This window comes from Gopherus flavomarginatus, chromosome 21 (assembly GCF_025201925.1).
Source record: "Gopherus flavomarginatus isolate rGopFla2 chromosome 21, rGopFla2.mat.asm, whole genome shotgun sequence".
Lineage (NCBI taxonomy): Eukaryota > Metazoa > Chordata > Testudines > Testudinidae > Gopherus > Gopherus flavomarginatus.
Window position 1 is genome coordinate 15,350,907 of NC_066637.1, and position 23,240 is coordinate 15,374,146.

At 48.5% G+C, this 23,240-nt stretch overlaps 2 protein-coding genes across 3 annotated transcripts; one reads left to right on the plus strand and one right to left on the minus strand.

The window, feature by feature from the left end:
- The first annotated feature begins 863 nt into the window (after positions 1 to 863).
- On the plus strand, positions 864 to 9,192 carry AKR7A2 (aldo-keto reductase family 7 member A2). The gene is made up of 7 exons (XM_050931348.1): positions 864 to 1,161; positions 2,995 to 3,182; positions 3,717 to 3,821; positions 5,122 to 5,218; positions 6,003 to 6,102; positions 7,815 to 7,944; positions 8,579 to 9,192. The coding sequence occupies exons 1-7, from the start codon at positions 879 to 881 to the stop codon at positions 8,738 to 8,740; spliced, it is 1,065 nt and encodes a 354-aa protein (XP_050787305.1). The 5' UTR covers positions 864 to 878; the 3' UTR covers positions 8,741 to 9,192.
- Positions 9,193 to 11,778: 2,586 nt separating this feature from the next.
- On the minus strand, positions 11,779 to 23,231 carry MRTO4 (MRT4 homolog, ribosome maturation factor). Of its 2 annotated transcripts, none has more exons than XM_050931363.1 (8): positions 23,122 to 23,231; positions 20,481 to 20,539; positions 17,887 to 17,990; positions 17,294 to 17,375; positions 15,321 to 15,388; positions 13,757 to 13,908; positions 12,851 to 12,927; positions 11,779 to 12,114 (listed from the first exon to the last, which is right to left on the minus strand). In XM_050931363.1, the coding sequence occupies exons 1-8, from the start codon at positions 23,147 to 23,149 to the stop codon at positions 11,962 to 11,964; spliced, it is 723 nt and encodes a 240-aa protein (XP_050787320.1). In that variant the 5' UTR covers positions 23,150 to 23,231; the 3' UTR covers positions 11,779 to 11,961. The 2 variants fall into 2 exon arrangements, 1 of the variants encoding a protein (XP_050787320.1); XR_007770752.1 differs by having other exon boundaries at positions 12,012 to 12,114; positions 12,851 to 13,114; positions 23,122 to 23,207.
- Positions 23,232 to 23,240: the final 9 nt, after the last annotated feature.

The following is a 23,240-nucleotide window of genomic DNA, read 5'->3' on the forward strand; positions in this document are numbered from 1 at the left end:
AACCCGCTTTGCCTCCAGCATTTATAACAGTATTAAATATATAAAGAGTGGTTTTAATTTATTGGGGGGGGGTCACACTCAGGGGCTTGCTATGTGAAAGGGGTCACCAGTACAAAAGTTTGAGGACCACTGCTCTAGCACCAGTGCAGCTCTACCAACGATAGGAGCAATGAGAGCACTAGACCCTTATGCTTTTTACCATGTGTCATCTAGACCTGCTCTGAGCAGGGGGACCAAACCTATTAATTAGCCATAAATATGAAACGTGATGGGGGTGGGGACTATCAAACAGGTCCAAGGACAACACCCTGGCCAGGAGCTCTGCCCCACTACCTCTAAGTGCTGGGAGGGGAAAGGCCCTGTGCCTGAACCCAGCTGGAGCTCTTTGTTGTATCAGCCACTGGCTTACAAGTGTCTGAAAAATGTGAAGCGCCATCCCCTGGCCGCTGACAGAGAAAAAACTTTTGGTTTCCTCATCCCAGCCCCCAACTCCAGAGCCTGTAAAAACACATCTTTTTGCAGAGAAGACATAGTCTTTGCTAGCGTTTGGGGCTAAAGCCCCATTGAGGTGCCTGCGGCAGTTCACACCTCTTTCCTTTGTTTCAGGCTGCCTGCAGACTCAGGCAAACATCACAGCCTCCGTTCACACTCACTTTATATTGGGGACGTTTCCTTTGCAACCACCAGGGACAGAGACTTTTCTTGGGAACACAAGATAGAAGCCACTGACCAGGGGAACGTATCGGTTCACAGTGAGCCGGCCCCGCTTCTTTCTGTCACTCGGGTGGGAATTTGGAGACGGTCCCTAGCGCCCGCCGGCGCAGTGAGGCCTTTCCCCTCGTTCCCTAGGGCGGGCCCAGAGGCGCACGCGCAGTAGGATGCTCCCGGCGCTGCGGCGGTTTGAGGGCGCAGGCTGTCTCCTCAGCCGCGTTCGCTCCGCCATGGCCCAGTCGTCGCGGGCCCCGGGCGGCCCGGCCCAGCGCCCGGCCTCGGTGCTGGGCACCATGGAGTTCGGGCGCCGCACGGACCAGGAGGCGAGCGGGGCGCTGCTGCGGGCCTTCCTGGAGCGGGGGCACCGGGAGCTGGACACGGCCCATATATACGCGGGGGGCGCGTCCGAGCGCATCCTGGGGGCGCTGCTGGCGGGCGGCGGGGCCGCAGGTGCGGGAGCTGGCAGGAGGGCAGGGGAACTGGGCGCGCGGGAGGGGGTCAGAGGGCGGGGGGAGCTGGGGCGGGGGGTGAGGGAGGGGGGAGCTGGCACGAGGGCAGGGGAACTGGGCGCGCGGGAGGGGGTCAGAGGGCGGGGGGAGCTGGGCACGAGGGGGTAAAAGGGCGGGGGAGCTGCGCCGGGGGGTGGGTGGAGAGGTGGGCAGGGGGGTGGGATAAGAGGGTCTGGGGAGCTGGACACGGGGGTGGGGCATGGCATGGGGAAGGGGTAAGAGAGGGTGGGGGGCCAGAGAGGTGGGCAGGGGGGTGGGATAAGAGGGTCTGGAGAGGTGGGCAGGGGGGTGGGGCATGGCATGGGGAAGGGGGTAAGAGAGGGTGGGGGGCCAGAGAGGTGGGCAGGGGGGTGGGATAAGAGGATCTGGGGAGCTGGGCATGGAGGGGGTGTGCAGAGAGGAGGGTAGGGCATGGCATGGGGGAGTAAGAGGATGAGGGGGCTGGAGAGGTGGGCAGGGGGGTGGGGCATGGCATGGGGAAGGGGTAAGAGAGGGTGGGGGGCCAGAGAGGTGGGCAGGGGGTGGGGCATGGCATGGGGAAGGGGGTAAGAGAGGGGAGTGGGGACCCTGCTGGGGCAGCAAAGGTGAGGTGTTGGGTAGAGAGAGAGGCTCCAGGGGGCTTAGTGGGGTGTGTGTTTGTGTGGGGGGAAGAACAGTCAGGGTATTAAGTATCAGAGTGGTAGCCATGTTAGTCTGTATCCACAAAAACAAGGAGGAGTCCAGAGGCACCTTAAAGACTAACAGATTTATTTGGGCTTAAGCTTTTGTGGGTAAAAAACCCACTTCTTCAGATGCATGGAGTGAAAATTGCAGATACAGGCATAAATATATACTGGCACACCTGGGGGAACCCCAAAGCACTCAGCCTTGTCAAGCTCCCCAGATTGGAGCCAGGTGTCACTCCCCTGGTCATTTGTTTGATTCCCCTTTCCCTTATGTGTGGGCTTTATTTTGCCCTTTGCACTCAGGAATCTCATGCTGGGTGTGCCCTGCGTGAGGTGGGGACAGAGTTCATTTTGAAGGTCTTATAAAAACTCTCTCTCTCCAAACAACTGCTCCTCTGTGTTACTGGAACACTTCCATGTTTGCAGGGAAAAATCCCTTTAAAATCTAATCACCACTGATGCTGTTTACTTTATGCATTTGTCTTGGACAAGATTTAGGTGCCTAGCTCTGCGCAGCCATATTGGGGTACAGAATAGTGGTTGTTATTATACAATATTTTATTCCAGTAGTACGGAGGGGCCACATTTAGGATCATTGTACTAGATGCTGTACATATACACATGAAGACATAGTCCCTATTCTGGAGAGTTTACAATCTAAAACTACAGATGAATTTTGTGCTCCATCGTGGGGGAGCAGCGATCCATTGAACTGACTCCGAAATAAATGAGTTATGCCCTATACATCAAGTGAACAGGGGTAAGGGGAAAACAACTGTTACAGCCACTGTGACCACCCAGCCCTTCGAAGAAGGAGAGAACTTGTGTAGATTGCTGGATTGGGCCTCTAGGCTTTTACCCTTTCCCTTATGTGGTTATTTAGATAAACATTAGCAATTCTGTAACCCTATTAATCTGGCTTTCCCTTTTGTGTACCGCAATTTGCAGATGTTACCAGTCTTGCCTGGGGTTTCTGTAAGCTTGTACCATGTTATGCATGAATTTTAAGTGGTTTGTGCCTGCTCCTTATCCCCATTCTTCCTTCACCCTGGTTATAAAGATGAAATACAAAATTGGTTATTTTCAGGCTGGTTCTGTCTCTCTCTTAGTGAAAATGGCAACCAAAGCCAATCCATTGGAGGGGAAGACTCTGAAGCCTGAGAGTGTCAGGTCTCAGCTGGACACATCCCTTGAGAGGTTACAGATGAAGAGCGTAGACTTGTTCTATCTCCATATCCCTGACCACGACACCCCTGTGGAACAGACACTACATGCCTGCAATGAGCTATACAAGGAGGTAAAGGCAGAGGCCCAAACCTATGACTTTGTCCACTTGCCTTTGGTATTGTTTTATCTAGGTTTACTTGTCTCTTCTCCTGCTTTTTATTGCAGAGGATAGTGTGAGTACAGTGATGAGGGGGCAGAGTTGCACAAGGCAGGGAGGAGAAAAAGCAATGGCCTGTGTAAGGTCTAAACAGCTGGTACCATATAGTATCTCCAGGTGATTAATTTAGTACTATAAATAAGATCTCATAAGTTGTAACAAGCTTTAGGGTTTCTGATCTTTGCCTCCTGCTGTAAATTGGTCCTGTGCTATGTTTTGCATTAACAGGTAGGGAAATGAGTTTTTAAAGGGTATAAATCCAGTTCTTCTAGTTCAAACAAAACAAGGGAAACATTATTATTATTTTTGGGTCTTGTAACTCATTTCCATTTGGAGGAGGGGGTGATCAAAAAAGGAATCTAATTTGGGGACTAAAATCAGTTGACACTCTGTTTCACTATGTTAATCTTAACTGTGTGTGTAAATACTCTCTGTATTCCTCTACAGGGAAAGTTTAAGGAGCTTGGTCTGTCGAACTATGCAGCTTGGGAGGTGGCAGAAATCTATACCACCTGCAAGTACAACAACTGGGTGCTTCCAACTGTGTATCAGGTGAGGGTTGCAGATTTAATATGGTCTACCAGACTTCCGCAGCTCTAGTCCCTCTTTACCCAACCTGGAGCTAGAGGGGCCTGTTCAGGTGGGGACTACTCCTCCAGGATGATGTCGTGAAGCTTCACCCACTGAGGGCAGTTCCTGGGAAAATTGGAGTTGTAGAGTCTCACTGAGTAGTTTGGAAAGCCTAAACAAGTCAAAATTCACAAACTTTAACTTTTATTCATGTTGCAAGAGTCCTGGGAACCTGTCACTTTATTGTGGTAGGTTCTAGGAGTCCCCGTCTCAGATTGCAACCATATTGTGCTAGTTACTGTACAAACACTGAACAAAAAGATGTTTCATTTAGTCTGGTAAGACCTTTTTGGACAAGTGCAATTAAAAAGCAAAGTGAGGTCACTGCTCAGAGGTAGTTAAGAGTATACGTGTCTGTCATTTGTTCCAGCAATTTCTTGGATGTGAAACTGACAATAATGTAATGTTTATCAGTACCATACACTGATCCAGGAAATCTATTCTTTAGCAGGCACCAATTTATTGTGACCTGGGGACTGTCCTGATTCCTTCCATATGACACAAAATGTATCCATGGAGGGGGAGGAAAAGGGCTATTCCAGCTCCACTGGAATTTTGCACTCTTGATTTGAATGCAATGCAGATACATCATGGAGCTAAATGGGAGTCAATCTGTGCATATGCAATGATGGTTAAACTGCTGCTGCAAAGGAACTTGCTGCTGGGACACACATTTCTTCAGGATGTTTGGAAGGGGTTAACATGGGCAGATGCCTGTCTAAACAAAAGGCACAGTCCTGTTAATGCCATGAGCACAGATCCAGAGCACTTGGTTTTATCTCTGAATAGTTGTAGACAAGGCAAAGTAAAAGGAAAAGGAGAACCACATTTTTCTGAATGTTAGTTAATTTGCTTTGCAGACATGTGGCTTTGAAGTTGTCACTACTAAATCAGGTCCAGTTGGTTGTAGGAAGTTAAAATCTGCATGTAGCTTTGATGCCGTAGTTCACTCAGGCACCCATGGTGATCAGTGGCAGGGCAGGGCAGTGACGGGCACGTCAGGAGTGTAAGAAAATGGTGCCAACAGTGTTAACAATCCACTATGAACGGGACTGAACCACTTCATATAGGTGGCCAAATAGCCATCAGATGGCAACACGTCTTGATCGTTATTAGCCTTCTGGATTCTCACCGTTGGATAGGGAGCCCTTCCTCTTGCATTAGCACCCCATAAGCTAGCCAGACCCTACTCTGAAGTTCTAAGTGCTCTTTTTTGTTATAGGGCATGTACAACGCAACCACTCGCCAAGTGGAAACCGAGCTGTTGCCGTGCCTTAGACACTGTGGAATGCGGTTCTATGCCTACAATCCTTTGGCAGGTATGAGCTGGGCAAGGGTGAGGAGGAAGGGTCTGCTAAATGGGGTGGGGAATGGAACTGAACCAAACAGAACAAAAATAGGTTGGATATTGGCCTGCCCCCCTCTGAATAGGGCTCCCTCCACTTCAGCCAAACTGCCACCACTAACAGTGGTCTTAGAAGTGAATAACAATGGTGGTTTTGGGATGAGTGGGTGGCTCAGGGGACAGATAATGAGCTACAGAGCCCTTCACCTGTAAGTCACCATTGAATGAGTTGCTCTCCATCCATTTCCTAGTTTACTTGTAGGTCTGTATCCCTGTATACTCTTACAAACAGTCCCTGTGTCAGCAGAGATAAAGGATTGAATGGGGCCATGAAAGCTGATCCTTTGCAGGCCAAGGCAGAGGCTACCCATGCTGTGCTTGTCAGTTTTCAGGGCTGCCAAGCTGACACCTTTCCCCAACACTAGATTCACAAGAGATATTTATATGTAGTAAAGTGACAGCTGTAATGACTCAAGTGTCTTGATGCCAAGAAGCCTTTCTTGTCTTACTAGGGCAGAGGGCCTCTTCCCTACAAAGGGCTCATTCTGCTGGTCAGAGCTGAATAGGTGGAGTGTTTACACCCTACATTTCACTTCTTGCCCTGTCCCATCCTGGGGTTTATGCCTGGGCTGCAGGAGAGGCCTTGCATTCAGAGCTGTCAGAGGTCATGGGGTATACAAAGCTACAGTACTTTTTGCAGGCTGTACAATTCCATCCACCACAAAATCCTGGCCAGTAATGTCATTGAACCCCTGCAGGAGGGCTGCTGACAGGGAAGTACAAGTATGAAGATAAAGACACGGTCCAACCGACTGGCAGGTTTTTTGGAAATGATTGGGCCCAGATATACAGGGACAGGTAAGTTTCCAGATGGTAGAATGGCAGAGACACGGACCTCTCCTGAGGGTAGAACAGTGGTTCTCAACCAGGGGCCTGAGGCCCACTGAGGGGCTGTGAGCTGGTGTCTGGCAGTCCGCCAAGCAGGGCCGGCATTAGACTTGTGGGGGCCTAGGGCAGAAAGATGAAGCCCTGCTATATGGGGCTGAAGCCTGGGGGCCTATGCCCTGCCATCCGGGGCTGACGCCGAAGCCTGAGCAACTAAGCTTTGCAGGGCTCCCTGTGGCGTGGAGCCCCCGGCAATTGCCCCAATTGCTAGCACCTAATGCTGGCCTTGGCTTTTATATGCTGAAAAACAGTTGTGGCACAGGTGGGCTGTGGAGTTTCTATAGCGTGTGTGTGTGTGAGGGGGGGGGAGTGCTCACAGAAAAAGGTTGAGAATCCCTGGGCTAGAGTGTTACCCTTGATTCAGCCTAGCTGAATCCCCAAGCGAACATGCAGAAGATACAAATGACTAAAGTCTGTTCAGTGATTATGCCCACAGGCAGGTGATCTCCCTCAGTTATTGCTGAGCAACTCTTACACTGTCCCTGTGCAGTGGTGCTCTAGCACTCCCCTGCAGCGCTCGGGGGTGGGAATTTGTTAACTAGAGTGATGGTTTAATGATCATAAAGAGAACAAGTGTGGTGGCTTTATTACAGCAGAGGACTGGGTACGGGTGCTTTCTATAGTCTAGTTCAGGGGTTCTCAGCCTTTTTCTTTGAGCCCGCCCCCCTAAACATGCTATAAACTCCACTGTCCACCTGTGCCACAATAACTGTTTTTCTGCATATAAAAGCCAGGGCTAGTGTTGGGGAAGAAAGCAGGTAGCTGCCTGGGCCCCATGCTACCCGAGCCCCCGTGAAGCCACATTGCTCAGGCTTCGGCTTCAGCCCCGGGTGGCAGAGCCCTGGGCTTCAGCCCCATGCAGCGGGGCTTTGGCTTTCTGCTGAGGGCCTCAGTGAGTCTAATGCCCCTACTTGGCGGACCCCCTGAAACCTGCTCACGGTCCTCTAGGGTGCCTCAGGCCCCTGGTTGAGAACTACTGGTCTAGTTCCAGCTTTGCCACTGGCTTGTTCTGTGGCCTTGCAAAAAAATCACTTAAGTAGCTGTCTCCTCATTTGTGAAATGAGGGATATTGACCTTCCATACAGGAGGCTGAAGCTGAATGTTTGCAAAGTGCTTTCAGCTCTTGATGAAAGGCCTACAAGAAGAACAAAAGGTAGTCAGTTTTTTCTCGCTAGCCATTGAACATCTAGTGCATCCTTAGTACACTAATGGTCTGGTATCTGGAAAGGATGCAGGGGCATGAGCTGGCCGCTGTAAACTTGTTTGCTGTATCTACACAATCTATTATACTAGCTAAAAAAAAAATTTAAATTCTACACCAGTGAAATACAAGTTCTTGAGTCCGAAGCCTCAACAGGCAACATGCTTGTTAAACAGTGACTGCAGCATCCCTGATCTCTAGAGGAGGTTGCCTTTTGGATCACCTCAAAACCGTTTGGGTAGCATAGGCCATAAGGGCTGCATTGGGTACATGCAACAGTCCAGGCACTGGTCTTGGACCTGTTGGAGGTAGGAGTGCCCCGTTGTTCTCTTGCCTGCAGTATGGATCCATGTCTGAGTCATGAGAAGCCAGAGATAGTTGAGTTAGTAAAATGAATGCTCCATTAATGTCTCCCTTGCTGCAGATACTGGAAGAAGCACCATTTCCAAGCCATTGCCCTGGTAGAGAAAGCATTAGGGGAGGCTTATGGCTCTAACCCCCCCAGCCTAACTTCAGCTGCTTTACGCTGGATGTACAACCACTCTAAACTTCAGGTAATTGCTTGACTTTAACATAGACAGTTGGTATGTCCAAAGAACTGGAACTCTGCAACTGGATTTCTTTGGCTTTTCCAGCTGCAGTACATCAGCAGTGAAATCTGTCCTTTAATCCACTCAGACCCTACTGCTCTGTTCTTTTTGAAATATTACTTTGGTCTTTCAGTGCCAAGCTGTTGCACACAGCAGAGTATAGGAGTGAATTAGCTGTACACTTCCCTTTGTATTTTGTCTCCAAGGCCTGAAGGAAAGTAGAAGATGTTAAATGCCCGTTGCTCTAGTTTTAACTTTTCTCAGCCAGCCACTTCCTCATGAAGTGATACACTGGCTTTTCATATGGCCAGGAAATTAATGGTTATGTTCTCTTCCTCTCCCAAAACATCCCTCTGGCCACGCAGAGAGCATGAATTGGCAGCCTTTGAGGGGTTGGCAAGACTTGGAGGCAGTGACAGCACACTGAGTTCTGGCCTTGTTAACAGGATTGCAGTTACGACATATTTCCCCAAATATCCAGTAGTTGCCAAAGAGCAACTTTCAGCTGAAAGACAAACAGAGCTGAAGTCTGATGTTTGTAACAAGATGGGAGGCAAGTTGGTTTTCCTATAAGGTAACTCCTCCCTTTCCACTGCAGGGTGCCCTTGGAGATGCAGTGATCATTGGTATGTCCAACATGGATCAGCTGCAGCAGAACCTCACATGCAGTGAAGAGGGCCCTCTGCTCCCAGCTGTGGTGGAAGCATTTGATAAAGCCTGGCATCTAGTAGCACATGACTGTCCCAACTACTTCCGGTAGAAAATGGGGGTAGCAAATTTAGTGTGGGGATAGTAACCAAGTATCCTGACATCTGAGACCTAACTCCTCCCATAGAGTTTCAGAGGAAACTTCACTCTTGGATTAGTGAACGTCTTAGTGTCACATTGGGGTTTCCTTGCACTAGAGTTGAAATTCTTCATACAATCACAAGCCTCACTGTTTCTATGCTGACTTAATGATAGTTGCACATGGTGTCTAAGCCATAAGGTGTCTGATTTTTCCTTAAACAAAACTAAAAGCCATAATTGCCATGAGAATGTCCCTCAATAGGGCAGCTCCTATTTTCACTTGAGCACACAAAATAGTGTTGTGATTTGGTGATGTAATTCATATAAGGAACTGGCCCTGTCATAGGGCCACTTGAAGTCTCCAAGTAGGAATGTGGATATTTGTCTTCAATCAGCTGTCAGAATAAAGCATTTTCTAACTCATGCCATGCCATGCCTGTTTAATTGAATTTTGGGTTCTGTTTTGAATTTCTGCTTAAAGCTGTTTTAATAACAGCCAAACCTAATCACAGCAGCAGTTACAAGGACAGTTGTGATTAAAGCGATGGAGTTCCATTAGGAAGGGTGCAGGTTCCAATTTTGCTTGTGCTATTCACTTATGAAGGGACTTTAGCCCAGTTACTTGCTCTCTTTCTAAGACAAGAGCTGTGAAAACAAGCCTTTCTAAAGCTGAGAGAGGAACTTCAAAGTGCAAACTAGGCCTTCTGAAACTGTCTTAAGCCATCAGGATTTTAGCCCAAGTGCAGGCTTCCTAAAACAGGTTTTGTTAAATAGTAGAACTGCAGGAATAACCTTAATGTAGTTTGGCTCAAGAATGGGAATTATCCTGCCCATTATTTAACTGTTTAAATAGTTTGTTTACTCCAGTCTGACTACATAACTTCCTCAGTTCTGTTGAAGACAACCCACTTGAACAGTGGACATCATACACAAGACCAGTCCTAGGGTTGCTAATTTTGGTTGAGTATTCCTGGAGGTTTCATCATGTGACAGTCTTTAATTGAAGATTAATCTTTAATTCCTGGAGGTTCCTGAACACTCCTGGAGCGCTGACAACCCTAGTCCTACCTCTGGTGGAATTTTCCATAGGCAGTGTGTAACCAAATATTGCGGTTCAGTCTAGACCAGTGGTGGTCAGCTGGTAGATTTTGATCAACTGGTGGATCATGGAGGCTTTGACAGTTGATCTCAGTCTAGGTTTGTCAAACCAGGAGATTAGCTGTTAACAGTCCTGCAGTGGGGCTAAGACAGGCTCCTTGCCTGCCCTGGCCCTATGCTGCTCCTTGGGGGGAGGGAGGTTTCTGCACACTGGTCTTGCCTACAGGCAGTGCTGCCTGCAGCTCCCATTGGCTGGGGATGGGGAACCACAGCCAATGGGAGCAGTGAGTGTGGTGCCAGCAGACAGGGGCAGCATGCTGAGCCTCCTCCCCTGAGGAGCTACTGCTGGACATGCTGGCCAAATTCCTCCTGCACTCCAACCCCCTGCCTTTGCCCTGAGGGCCCCCCCCCCCAACTCCCTCCCAGAGCCTGCAGCCCCTCTTGCACCCCAAGCTCCTGCCCCAGCCCTGAGCCCCCTCCTGCACCCCAACCCCCTGCCCCAGGCTCAGTCTGGAGTATCTCCCACACTCTGAACCCCTTGGCCTTAGCCTAAAGCCCACACCCCAGCCCAGTGAAAGTAAGGGTGGGGGAGAATGAGCAACAAAAGGAGAGGGGATGGAGTGAGCAGGGAAGGGTGTTTGTGCGATTACTGTTATTTCTACATTTTCTTTGAGGTAGATCCTGGGTTGCACTTAAATTCAAAAAGTGATCTTGTGCTTAAAAAGATTGGAGAGCTAGACTCATGCAAGTGCTGAATTACAACTGGTCATGTGACTGCTTTACCACCACAGTGCCCCCTTCTGTCTTGGTTGTGTAGTTGCAGTCTCAATTCTGCATCCTAAAATCTTAACTACAGGGTTTTGCCTGCTTCTGTAGATTGAGTATTGTACACACATACTCCTCACTGCCACAAAAGCTCTACTTCAGAAGTTAGTTACACCAATATTTAAAGTATAACTTTTAAGACTCTTTGCCGTTTCTAAGGGAATGAGTAGTTGTTTAGCTTTGGTGCTGGGCCAAGAATCAGTTACAGAAAAACCACAGGTATTCTATGCTAGAAGTTGGATGGAGATAATTCTTTTATTTCAATAGTTTTCAACCTGTAGTCCACAGACCTCTGGAGTCTTCAGACTATATCTAGGGGTTCTGGTTGGCATTACAATGGAACAGTAGTTTTCAACCTGTAGTCTGCAGAGTGCCTAAGATTTCAAAAGGGGTCTGCATGTGAAAACAAGTTGAACACTGCTCCTCTGTTACCATTCTACACGAGAAATATGCCATGCCTGAGGGAAGCTGCAGTAGTTCTGGTGATGCACTTTTGTTAAACAGGCTCAGTGAAGACAGAAGGAACTTACTAAAAGATGGTAGAGGCATCCTTTTGCTTCAGGGGTAATTTAGTCAGTATCTGCTCTCAAAGGAGGAGGGATAGCTCAGTGGTTTGAGCACTGGCCTACTAAACCCAGGGTTGTAAGTTCAATCCTTGAGGGTGCCACTTAGGGATGTGGGGCAAAATCAGTACTGGGTCCTGCTAGTAAAGGCAGGGGCCTGGACTGTTGAGGTCTCTTCCAGCTCTGAGAGAGGTTCTCTTAGCTATAGAATTAAGACAAAACCCAGCATCCTAGGCCCTATTAATTAGCACCTTCTCCTTCACAGAAGAACTGTTTAAATGCAACTTGGCTCCATGCAACTGTCATTTCTAATGCAAAGTGAGCAGTTCAAAGGTAATTTTCTGTAGAGAGAGGATGATGGGGGCAGTGAAGTAGATTTGCAGAGATACGGCTCAAGTTTGAACAATAAGCACAGCATGGAAAGGGTTACACTTCCTGCATGAAACTTTAGGCAGCTCTCAGGTTCTGCACATTTTCTCCTGGCCCAGGGATGCTCAAAGAGGCAGTCAGAGGCGGCACAAGCAAGAATCCAAAATTTCTACTTAATTTTTATATATAAACCATTTGCATCATCATTGATAAATAGCAAATCTGTAGGTTGATCAACTTTGTCCTGCTGCACTGGAGGGAGAGTACCCATGGGCTGTAGTGGACTATTCTTGAAATAGAACAAACTGTCTCTGATGTCCTATAGCTGGTCTTTTAGTTAATTGTCATTTTCTTCTTCATCATCGTCCTCCTCCTCCATCTCTGAGGTTTCTTCTGCCTCTTTCACCAACTGCTGGAAGTCTCCTGTCTCAGAATACCACATGCACTTGATGGTCACTTTAAACTCTGCCATCTCATAGCCAAAGAGTTTCTGAAAGGGAGACAGGAAGTTGTCACTCATACTGCTAAGCCTCCACATTAAGTAACACCTTTCAACTGGATGATGACAAAACTGGAGATGTAAGCAAGAATCAAAGGGTGCATTTTAATATAAAGATAAGTTGTTCAACTTGAGGTAGACCAAAAGCATGAAGCTATTTTAATGCAGACTTTTCACTTCAAGCTCGATTAGATGGATCCCTTCCTCAGTCCATGCCACTCTCAGGCAGCTATGATTTTACTGCTGGTTTCAAAATGCCCAGTATAAAACTAGAACGCAAAGGCAGATCTCAACATGCAAGACATTTAATTCTTTTAGCAATACCTGGTCTATCATTCATCATCCTAGTAATTTCTCTGTGTGATCTTAGAATTAAACAATACCTGTCTCAGCACAGGGTATTTCTCAAGTGATCAGCGGACTCCATCTGCATCTTGGGCTATTCTTCTAGCTAGTCATTAATCCCCAGTCAAGTATTATTGCTTAGCAGCCAAAACAGCTCTTAAAGATGCATATCACAACCCTAATCACCACGAGCTGTGCATTATTGTTAACAGCCAGAACTGTAGTCATTTGATTTGAGTACAAATGGTGTCTCACACTGAATTCAATCTACTGGCCACACTGATTTGTAATTTCATGAAAGATCCACAGGATTCGTTACTGGATGGAAATAGTGGCTGCCTGTGAACTATAGCTGCATACCTGCTGCTGATCCATTACTCACCAAGACACGAGCCTGTTCAGGGGTCAGAACATCCCCTTCCTTGCAGACTTCATAATCAGAAAGCAGTGTCACGACTCCTGCAGGAATAGGGAGGAAGAAGGGGATCCAGGCAGGGGATGAATACCACATGAGGTTAGAGAACACTGGAGCTGCTGTGGTAATCAGAGCTCCCAGCCTGGGTCTCTATTGCTGACAGCATAGAGTAATGAAGCTTCAACTCAGCAGCACAATAAATTGGTTTGATTTTTACACAGGCAGACAGTTCTGTGAGGAAATGTAATATAATGTAAGGCATGTATCAGTTGTTGAAATTGATATGCAGTGTAAACCCACTTCAGCAACTAATCTCTTAGCAGGTGTTTGCTTCATACCTGTCCTCTCCCAAATGCTGAGTCCCACAGCTCCCCCATTTCCATGCAATTACTAGTTCAGGCTGCTTCCTTCCTCCCAATTCCATTGGGAGAAACAGGAGACTTCACACGACCGCCTGTGGCTTTGCCAAGGCATATAATAAAGTAAATAAATTACATTTTCCATGAGAAATCCTTGTGACCTGCAGGTCAAGTCCAGCTGACTGATTTGAAAAACCCAGGCATGTAGGAGATGGGGCTTTCATCTGGTGCTTGGCTTATCCTGACCAGCTCAGAGACAAGAAAATTACAATATAGAATAAACAATTCCAGTGCCAACCATAGGAGGAGGAAGGGGGTTTTAATATTAGATGTTCCCTGCTGAACATATGTTCTGACTTCTGCATCCATCATCTAACACTCTCCCTGCCAGGCCTTTCTGCATATATGCTGACCAAGAGGTTACCAACATTTATTAAATAAAAGCCAGTAAGTCTGGAATAATTTTAGTGGCAGAAAGTTAATTATGATCATATGCCCCAGTCAGCTCACATACCTTTCTTCAAAGTTGTTGGCAATCCCAGCTGCCGTAATTGAGGCTCCATGGAGTGGGGAAACTGCTCCAGGGGCCCTGTGTCCAGGCTCACCGTGAATGTTGCCTTGTTACCTGCACGGGCAAAGTCCACCTCTTTGAACTGAGAGAACCATCTGGGGGGTGGGGGAGGGGAAGGAAACAAGAGTATTACTTATTTAAGAAACCTCCAGCTACAGAATAAACCTCACTTGGGATGGGTCAGCCTTGGAACTCATCTATCCTACTCCAAGAGGTGCGGACATTGTGAAATCAGCATCTATGGGTTTTGTACTACTGCTCATCACTGCAGTATCCAAACACCTTCCATGCACAACAGATCAGCAGTAATAAGGCCCAGAGTAATTTTTTTTTTTTTTGGCAGGGGGAGAGTCTTGGGGAAGGTGGGGGATATGAGGGAAAAGAGAGCGAGTGAGGTTGTAAATGTTCTGTTGATGGTGGAAAAGCTCTATGTGTAAGCAGGGTTGCAGTTTTTTCTGCTACCTCATTAAAGAAATGTATCCTTTTCAAGCTAGGCTTACAATTCCCTCCTTGCCCCAGCAAAATTCCTCTAGTTAGCCTGGGTCCCCAGGCCAGATGACAGGCCAGCTTCCCAAGAGATGTTCTACTGCTTCCACACACTCGCTCCTGCACAGGCCAGCAATACCAGAAGGTGATTTGTACTTGTGTCCATGTGTGTAGGTAACTCTTGGGGATTCTGGAAAGCTTTGCAGCTGTTTGACCCCACACTAACTTCACAGGTAAGTGCAAGATATTTTAGAGCAGGGATTGGCAACCTTTGGCACACAGCCAGCCAAGGTAAGCCCCCTGGGGGGCCAGGCCGGTTTGTTTACCTGCCGCATCTGCAGGTTCGGCCGATCACAGCTTCCACTGGCCACGGTTTGCTGCTCCAGGCGAATGGGGGCTGTGGGAAACTGCGCGGGCTGAGGGATGTGTTGGCCACTGCTTCCCACAGCCCCCATTCGCCTGGAGCAGCAAACCGTGGCCAGTGGAAGCTGTGATCAGCCGAACCTGCGGATGCGGCAGGTAAACAAACCGGCTTGGCATGCGGCTTGCCAGGATAAAGCTTGCCGATCTCTGTGTTAGAGCATGAGATTCAGGAAAGGAAAAGTCCAGTCAGCTGTGTTTGTGGGGTGGTGGGCCGGAGATTGCTTAAGCAGTTGCTCACCCTGTGGCATTAGATTTTACTCTTATGGAGACTACCCAGTTCAAATGGACAAGTGTAGTTCAACATCTCCAAGAAAGCAGCCGTGTGTGTCAGAGTGTAGCACCTCCCATTCTCTTTTCAATCATGGTATAACCTGCTGTAACTTCCTCCCGCCTTTCCCACCATGAGTCTTTCCCATCGCAACTCCAAAGAGAGGTATACATCCAAGCATTTTAAGCTGAACATTGCCATGAGACCAGCATCAAGGAGAACAAGAGAACTGCTGCCAATAGTGACTACTATTTCAGTGCGGGAGAAGAGGCTCAGTCAACTGGTGGCCAGTATGCCTCTTTGTTACCCCCCCCCCCCCCAGATACTTACTCGTTCACTTCTTCTTTGGTGCGACTGGTGAACAGGAGACCCACTTCACCTCTTAGGTGTTTGCTGACCTGGAAGATAAGCAATATGTGGAATTCAGCAGTGCGCTTAACCTGGGCTGTGCTGAAGCCCCCTGATAGCATGGAGTTTACTCAGGAAGCCCAGATAATTCAGAGGACTCAACCCTGAGATTTGCAGATCTTGACTAATCAGCGCCAATGTGTCTTGCAGCCCTTTGGTGCTATGAAGAAGACTAAATTAAGATGTAGATGGCAAGTCTATTTCAGGAGACTTTTCCTCCTGACATGAAACCTGTTCTGTGGCTGAAGGAAGCAGTGGCTTGGCAGGACATTCCAGATGTAAACTCTTGAGAAAGGAGTTTAGATTGTGGGAGGCGGGAAAGTGAATGAATCACTGGCCTAAGAAAGAATTAAGATCAAGATTCTCAGATGTTTCATGAGGAAAAGTTGGAGAAACCCCATTTGAAAAGTCACTATGATCTAGTCATAGAATTGCTGAAGAAGAAAAAGGAGTTAAGCAGAGAATTTTTGGACTCCTGTGAGGGCTCTTAGCATCTGAGCTTAGTTTTTCAAACTGTAGTAAGAATTCCATAGGGTTGAGGCTCCAAATTATTTTTAAAGCTTGGATGGAGGAATTCAGACTGTTCACACACTGACTGCAGTCCTCCTTCAGTGAGAGGCTAAAAAGATTTGAAGACATCTGCTAGTGGAGGTCCTTCGAGCTCTCCCAACAATTCTGCCTCCACAGCAAGAAGATTAAGCAGCAGTGGCTGAGAGATGCCACTTGTACCTGCAACCCAGACCTTCAGGACGGAGTTGCTATAGTACTAACAAGGAATGTCCCCAATTAGGTATCTTGTGAGCAAGGCATGGTGATTTTATCCCTCACCCCACAACACGCTGGAAGGAGAGGGAAATGCTGCAACATCCTCATGCACCTCTCCTTTGGTGAACTGATTAAAAAGAAAAATTTCTTATTGTAGTGGAAGAACCTACAGTGAACAAAGCTACGCTGACCTGAAGCTAACTACCACCAGAGTCAAAAGGCTGCCCACACTGGAAATGGGACTGTTGTCAAAGGCAACTTGCCTAAAAATCTACATATCAGTGAAGGACCGGATTTATCATCATCATTGTGGTAGTGCTCAGGCGCCCCAGTCGTGGACCAGGACCCCTTTGTGCTAAGTGCTGTATAAAAACAGAGCAGAAAAATGGTCCCTGCCCCCAAAGAGCTGACAATCTAAGTCAGGGGTCTCAAACTCAATTTACCTTAGGGCCAGTGCCAGTCCTCAAATCCTCCCAGCGGGCCAATAGTGTCACTGAAGATGGGGTTCACGCCACTTCCCAGCCCGTTTCCCACCATTTTCCCTCGCTCCCTTGGCCGCATGCCGCCCTGACTGACTCTGCCTGGCAACTAATGCTGCAGCCTCCAGGGCTGACTAGTGATGGTATCTCTGTCCCTCTCCCCCATCCAATGGAAGCTGCGGGGGCGGCGCCTGCAGCTGGCAGCATGGCTGTATGGGTCCCTCCTCCGCAGCTCCACTGGCAACAGCAGGGATAGAGAATCGCTTGCAGGGAGCCGAGCTGCCCAAGGTGAATGACATGTTGCTGAGTACAACTCCTGGGAGGGTCCCAGGAGCAGCAGGATGGAGCAACATTGGGGGGAGGGGCATGTGACTCTCTCCTGCCCGCTTCCCTGGCCCCCCTCCCCCAAGCTGGCAGCCTTGAGGGCCAGATGAAAGAACTTTTTTAAAAGTTTCCATGGGCTGCAGTGGGGAGGTTCTCGGGCCGGGACTTTGAGACCCCTGATCTAAGTATCTAAATCCCATTTATTACAGATGCAAGAGTATTGATCCATTCTGACTCTCCAAAGCAATTCTTTATTTTCTCTTGAGATTTACAGCAAATAAGGCTTTACTTCCAAAACATGCAAAAGCTATGGAAACCAGAACATACCTGGTGTAAGTTCTCTTTGTACTCATCAGCTGGCCCCCGTCCCAGTGCCACCATCATAACTTTGTTTTTCCCAAAGAAAATCCTATTGGAAAAGAAGGAAAAGAATCCATCATGATGGGCTCAGTACATCTGCAGAGTTTAATCAGGGATGAAGATGGGTTCTCAATCGGGGAGTTGCAGCCTCTCCCTTTTTAAGGGTTGGGGAAGGGGACCCTGAAACTTCTCTCTTGTAACCTAAGAATTAGAGAAGTTACTGTTCTGCCTCAAACAGAAAGGGAAGGAAGGTGATAGTCACTGCATCACTTTAGCTCTACGTGCCAGTGCTTGAAAGATGCAGCTGCCATGGAACACTGCCGTTGTTTAAATCATAGAGTTAACCCCAGCACTACAGCCAAGAGCCCCAAGCTACTTCCTGGAAACTATCCTCTTGAGGGGTGAAAGAGAATAAAATTCAGAGAGCTCTTCTAGCAGCTTACCTCCTGCTCCCACAGAACTAAGTACAGTAATCTAAGCTATATATATATACACACCTATAACACAATATTCATGATCACTAGCCATGAGGGGAAGCAATCTCGGAGACTACTGCTCACCTGCTGTGCTTCCAGGCACTTCTGATATCCTTCAGCTTGTTGTTTCTCATGTTGACAACAGAGAAGATAAAGAGATATTTGTAGGTGTCCACACATTTCCGCAACTATAGGAGAACATGATGTTGAGCAGTTATAGCAAACATCAGAGAAATCCCCATTGCATACCAATGTGTTTCTGCCACAGCTTAAACACAGAAGATGGGATGGAAGGATTGTTCAAAAATTCTATTCATGGCAACATCTCTAGCACCCCAGCAATATCAGGCACTCCATGGAACCAACAACTATGATTTTGATGTGCGATTCTCCATTTGAACTAATCAATTGTAAAACTTTTTTTTTACATTAAAATAAACTATATATTATACAACAAACACAGGATTTGCTAAACTCTCTTTTTCTCCAACCCGTAGCCAGTCAGCCATAGCGATCGTTCACCATTTGGTCTGTTCTGACGCAACCGCAAAGGCTTGATGGCCTGAGAGTCCAACATCAGAACAGACTTGATGAACCCATGTAATAGGAAGTCTGCCTCTGGGCCGCCTCCACCCCTCAATTGGTAGAATTTTATCCCGGATGTTACAAGCCACCTGGAGTACAGCGTTTGGTGGCGTCTTGTGGCATCCTTGTGACATGCCCAAAAAGCATAAGGTGCCACCTGCAGACAATGCCCCTGTAGTCTGTAGACCCGAACGACCATAAACATCTGCATTACAGATGAAGTCATTCCACTTTATGCCTAATATATGATGTTGACATTGTGTAGAAAGCCTCCAGCTTTGCCCAGTCCACGTGGCATAGCATCCATGTTTCGCAGCCGTACAACAGTATGGGAAGGATACAGCTGAAATAAATCCTGAACTTGGTTGTCATACGAAGATGATGTTGATTCCATATCTGTTGAAAACGGCCCATGGCAGATGCTGCGATGCCAATCTGATGGGGAACCTCTGTGTGAGAATTGGAGGAGCTGGTAAGTATAGAACCCAGATCGCAAAAGCTGGAAACTGATTCGACAGTTTCATTGTTCAAAAAGATTGGAGTCATAGGTAGACCTGGTCTTAGATTTTGCAGTTTTGACCATGAAACATGGAGACCAATCTTAGCTAACTACTCCTCCATATGCTGGAGTGCCTCACAAAACCTGTTGGGACTCTGTATTAAAAGAACGATGTCATCAGCGTAGTCAAGGTCTGTGAGTGAGAGATCACTTATCTCAATGCCTTGAACCTGACGGAATGCTGCATTATGAAATCCATTGCCCGGCAAAAGAGTGCAGGGGCTAAAATGAAAACACCAGATACTGATTTAAAAGGCACTGACATCCGGTTCCCCAGACAAACATGGGCAGTGGTTCCATTATGAAGCTCTCTAATCAAGTTCAGCAAAGTGTTAGGGCCACCTATGCCCTTTAAGGCCTTCCATAACATGACATGGTCTACTGAATCAAATGCAGCCTTAAGATCAATATACGCTATGTGTAGGTGCTTCCTGGACTCGCGATGTATTTCTGAAAATAAGCGAAGGGCCAAAATGGTGTCTAATGTGGACCTGTTCCTCGTAAAGCCTGACTGTTGGGGACAACGCTTCCAATGCAGCAAAGGCTCCAGGCATGCCAGCAAAACATGCGCAGACACCTTCCCTGAAACAGAGAGCAAGGTGATCGGCTTGTAGCTCTTACATTCATCGCGTGGTCCCTTGCCCTTATGGAGTTAGATCACAATGTTGTCCTTCCAGGCGGTTGGCAAGGTTCCAATTCTCCACACCAGACGAAAGATGGCCAGAAGTGATTCAGCTACAGGATCAATAGCCATGATTTGCTATTAGCAGCTCTGAGGGGATGCCATCAGCACCGTCTGCACATCTGTTTTTCAGTTTAGAGATGGCACACTTCACTTCATCCAGCGTTCGTGCATCAGTACAAATGTCTGGATCGGGAACTGCAGTCACTGCCAGATCATCCAGCTCTGAACAAGGGCAGCTGGAGGATGGTTCAGGACACTGTGATAATGTTTCATCCAGCGTGAAAGAATGTCATCATCTGATTTACATGGATGCCCTTGGCTGTCGTTCACGATGCTGTTTGTAGTGACTACCTTGACCGCTAAAGTGCATTACACAACTCAACCATTAAGCCCACTGTCCTGTCCCTGGTAGAAGCCAATACCCGAAGAGAGCAAGAAGCCTCATTAATATAGTTGGTCAAGTGTACGACCCAGTACGCAGAGAGCACGACAAATTCTTTTATGACCCTTGTGGCACTCAGCTTAACTCCTGAGGAAGTTTTTCTGTATGCACTCTAACTTTTTTTTTTTAATAAGAAACTTAACAGATCTTTAATGAATCCATCTGACACAACAGTTGACCATTCTCAAAGTGCTTCTTTTCTATATTTCTGGCAATTCTAGTTCAATTGCCTCTGTGTGTCTCAGTTTCCCCACATCTGTAAAGCATGTAGTAAGACTTAGTCTGTGTAAAGTATATTAAGAGCCTCACAGGAGGAGATTCTACAGAAGGGAAAGAGCATATCTGTTTTTCTACAATATAGAATGGAAAACTAAATGCAGCACCTTTTGACTTATGTTCTTACTTACCTCTTCTATTAAGCTCTGTTTGACTTCTAAGCCTTTCTTTGTGGTTTTTGTTAGGGAAACTGAAAGGAAGCAGAAGAGCTTCAGCATTATTGATAACTTGGGCACTGGTTATGTAAAGTACAATTAAAAAAGCACAGAAATGTGGCTGCCAAATACACTGGACATCAGCTTTTATGAACTCCAAGACTTTTCACTCATTTCTAGAAGACCATGTGCAACCTTCTAGCACTGATGCTTTGCTGCGCACGGCCGCATGGTTGTAGGATCAGGGTTTCCTTTACTGATTAATACCATGAGCTACAAACCATCATTGAAATAAAACATTTCAAGGTCTCATATTGCACTGACATGCAACAGCACATCACCAGATATTTGCATCATCCCTGGTAGCAGACAAGAAACTCGTGAATAGAAAGTAAACATTTTTACTGAAGCTACCAAATTGGTTCTATAATTCCCAGACCAACTAACACAGCCTATTCTGCCTAATGTCTGCACACAACTCTCCTCCCCGCCATCTCAGTAACAACAACTCTGGTGGCACCTGAAAGACTAACACATGTATTTGGGCCTAAGTTTTCATGGGTAAAAAACCCACTTTTTCAGATGCATAGAGTGAAAATTACAGATACAGGCATAAATATACACTGGCACATGAAGAGAAGAGAGTTACCTTACAAGCGGAGAATCAGTGTTGACAAGGCCAATTCAGTCAGGATGGATGTGGTCCACTCCCAATAATTGATGAGGAGATGTCAATACCAAGAGAGGGAAAATTGCTTTTGTAGCGAAAGTAACTCCCTTCTGTTCATGTACCTATATATATTTATGCCTGTATCTGCAGTCTTCACTCCATGCATCTGAAGAAGTGGGGTTTTTTTTACCCAAGAAAGCTTATGCCCAAATAAATATATCTTGAAGGTGCCACCAGACTCATCATTGCTTTTGTGGATATGGACTAACTACCCCCTGATACTCACACCTCAGTGGTTCAGTAGCCAAATTAACAATCAGCATTACCCAAAAGAGCCACTATAGTCTGAATCCGTTGTTTTGTGTGTATAATATATATATATAAATTATTTTCACAGAAAACTGACTGACCAAGTATTCTACAATGCGTTTAATAACACAGTAAAAGCATCCTGAGTGGTTGTTAATTAAATCAGTGTTTTTATATCCACGTGCTGCACGGAGCCGCAGGAGCCACTTTCAAGAGCCCCTTGCGGCTCCCACACCGCAGTATCATGGCATTACAGCAGCCAGGGACACACAGGGTGGAACAGACCCCACTGGGGGCTCCACCTCAGCGGGGCAGGGAAGCTGCCACCAAAACGTGAGTGGCCCTGCCTGGCCCCAGAGCCTTTCCTATGCACAGGGGCCCCAGCGCCAGATGGGAAGGGCAGAGAGGACCCCCAGCCCAAGGTCGGGGAGGGGAAGGGGCAGGCGGTGAACTGAGCTGGGTAGGTAGGGCAGAGGGGACCCCTAGGCTCAGAGAGAGGAGAGGGTCCCTGGGCGGGGGGACAGAAAGTGCCCCCAGCCCAGGGGAGGGGAGGAGGCAGTGAGATAAGCTACAGGTCCTTGGGTGGGGCAGAGAGGACACCCAAGTTCGCGGAAGGGGGTCCCTGGGTGGGGGGAGCAGAGAGTGCCCCCAGGCTCAGGGAGGGAGAGGTCCCTGGGAGGGGGGGCAGAGAGGACCTACAGGCTTGGCGAGGGGAGGGGGCAGGCAGTGAGATGAGCTGAGCTGAGCTGGGGGGGTACCTGGGCGGGGAGGAAGAGAGAGCCCCCAGACTCGGGGAGGGGGGTTCCTGGGCGGGGAGGAAAAGAGAGCCCTCAGACTCGGGGAGGGGGGTTCCTGGGCGGGGAGGAAAAGAGGGCCCCCAGACTCCGGGAGAGGCGGGGAGGGAAGGGGGCAGGCGATGAGATGAGCTGGGGGGGTCCCTGGGCGGGGAGGGCCCCCAGACTCGGGGAGAGGGGGAAAAGGGGGCAGGCGGTGAGATGAGATGAGCTGGGGGGGTCCCTGGGCAGGGAGGGCCCCCAGACTCGGGGAGGAGGGGAAAGGGGGCAGGCGGTGAGATGAGATGAGCTGGGGGGGTCCCTGGGCAGGGAGGGCCCCCAGACTCGGGGAGGGGGGGAAAGGGGGCAGGCGGTGAGATGAGATGAGATGAGCTGGGGGGGTCCCTGGGCGGGGAGGAAGAGAGGGCCCCCAGACTCCGGGAGAGGCGGGGAGGGAAGGGGGCAGGCGATGAGATGAGATGAGCTGGGGGGGTCCCTGGGCGGGGAGGGCCCCCAGACTCGGGGAGGGGGGGAAAGGGGGCAGGCGGTGAGATGAGATGAGATGAACTGGGGGGGGGGTCCCTGGGCAGGGAGGAAGAGAGGGCCCCCAGACTCCGGGAGAGGCGGGGAGGGAATGGGGCAGGCGATGAGATGAGATGAGCTGAGCTGGGGGGGGGGTCCCTGGGCGGGGAGGAAGAGAGGGCCCCCAGACTCCGGGAGAGGCGGGGAGGGAATGGGGCAGGCGATGAGATGAGATGAGCTGAGCTGAGCTGAGCTGGGGGGGGGTACCTGGGCAGGGAGGGCCCCCAGACTCGGGGAGAGGCGGAAAGCGGGCAGGCGAGCTGAGCTGCGGGGGGTCACTCACCCTTCTTGTCCCGCTTGGATTTAGGCATGGCCCGCACGTTGCTGCTCCTGCTGAGCGCGCCAAGGCCCCTACGCGCCGCGAGGGCTGCCGGGATAGGAAGCCTCTGGAGGTGCCCGAGG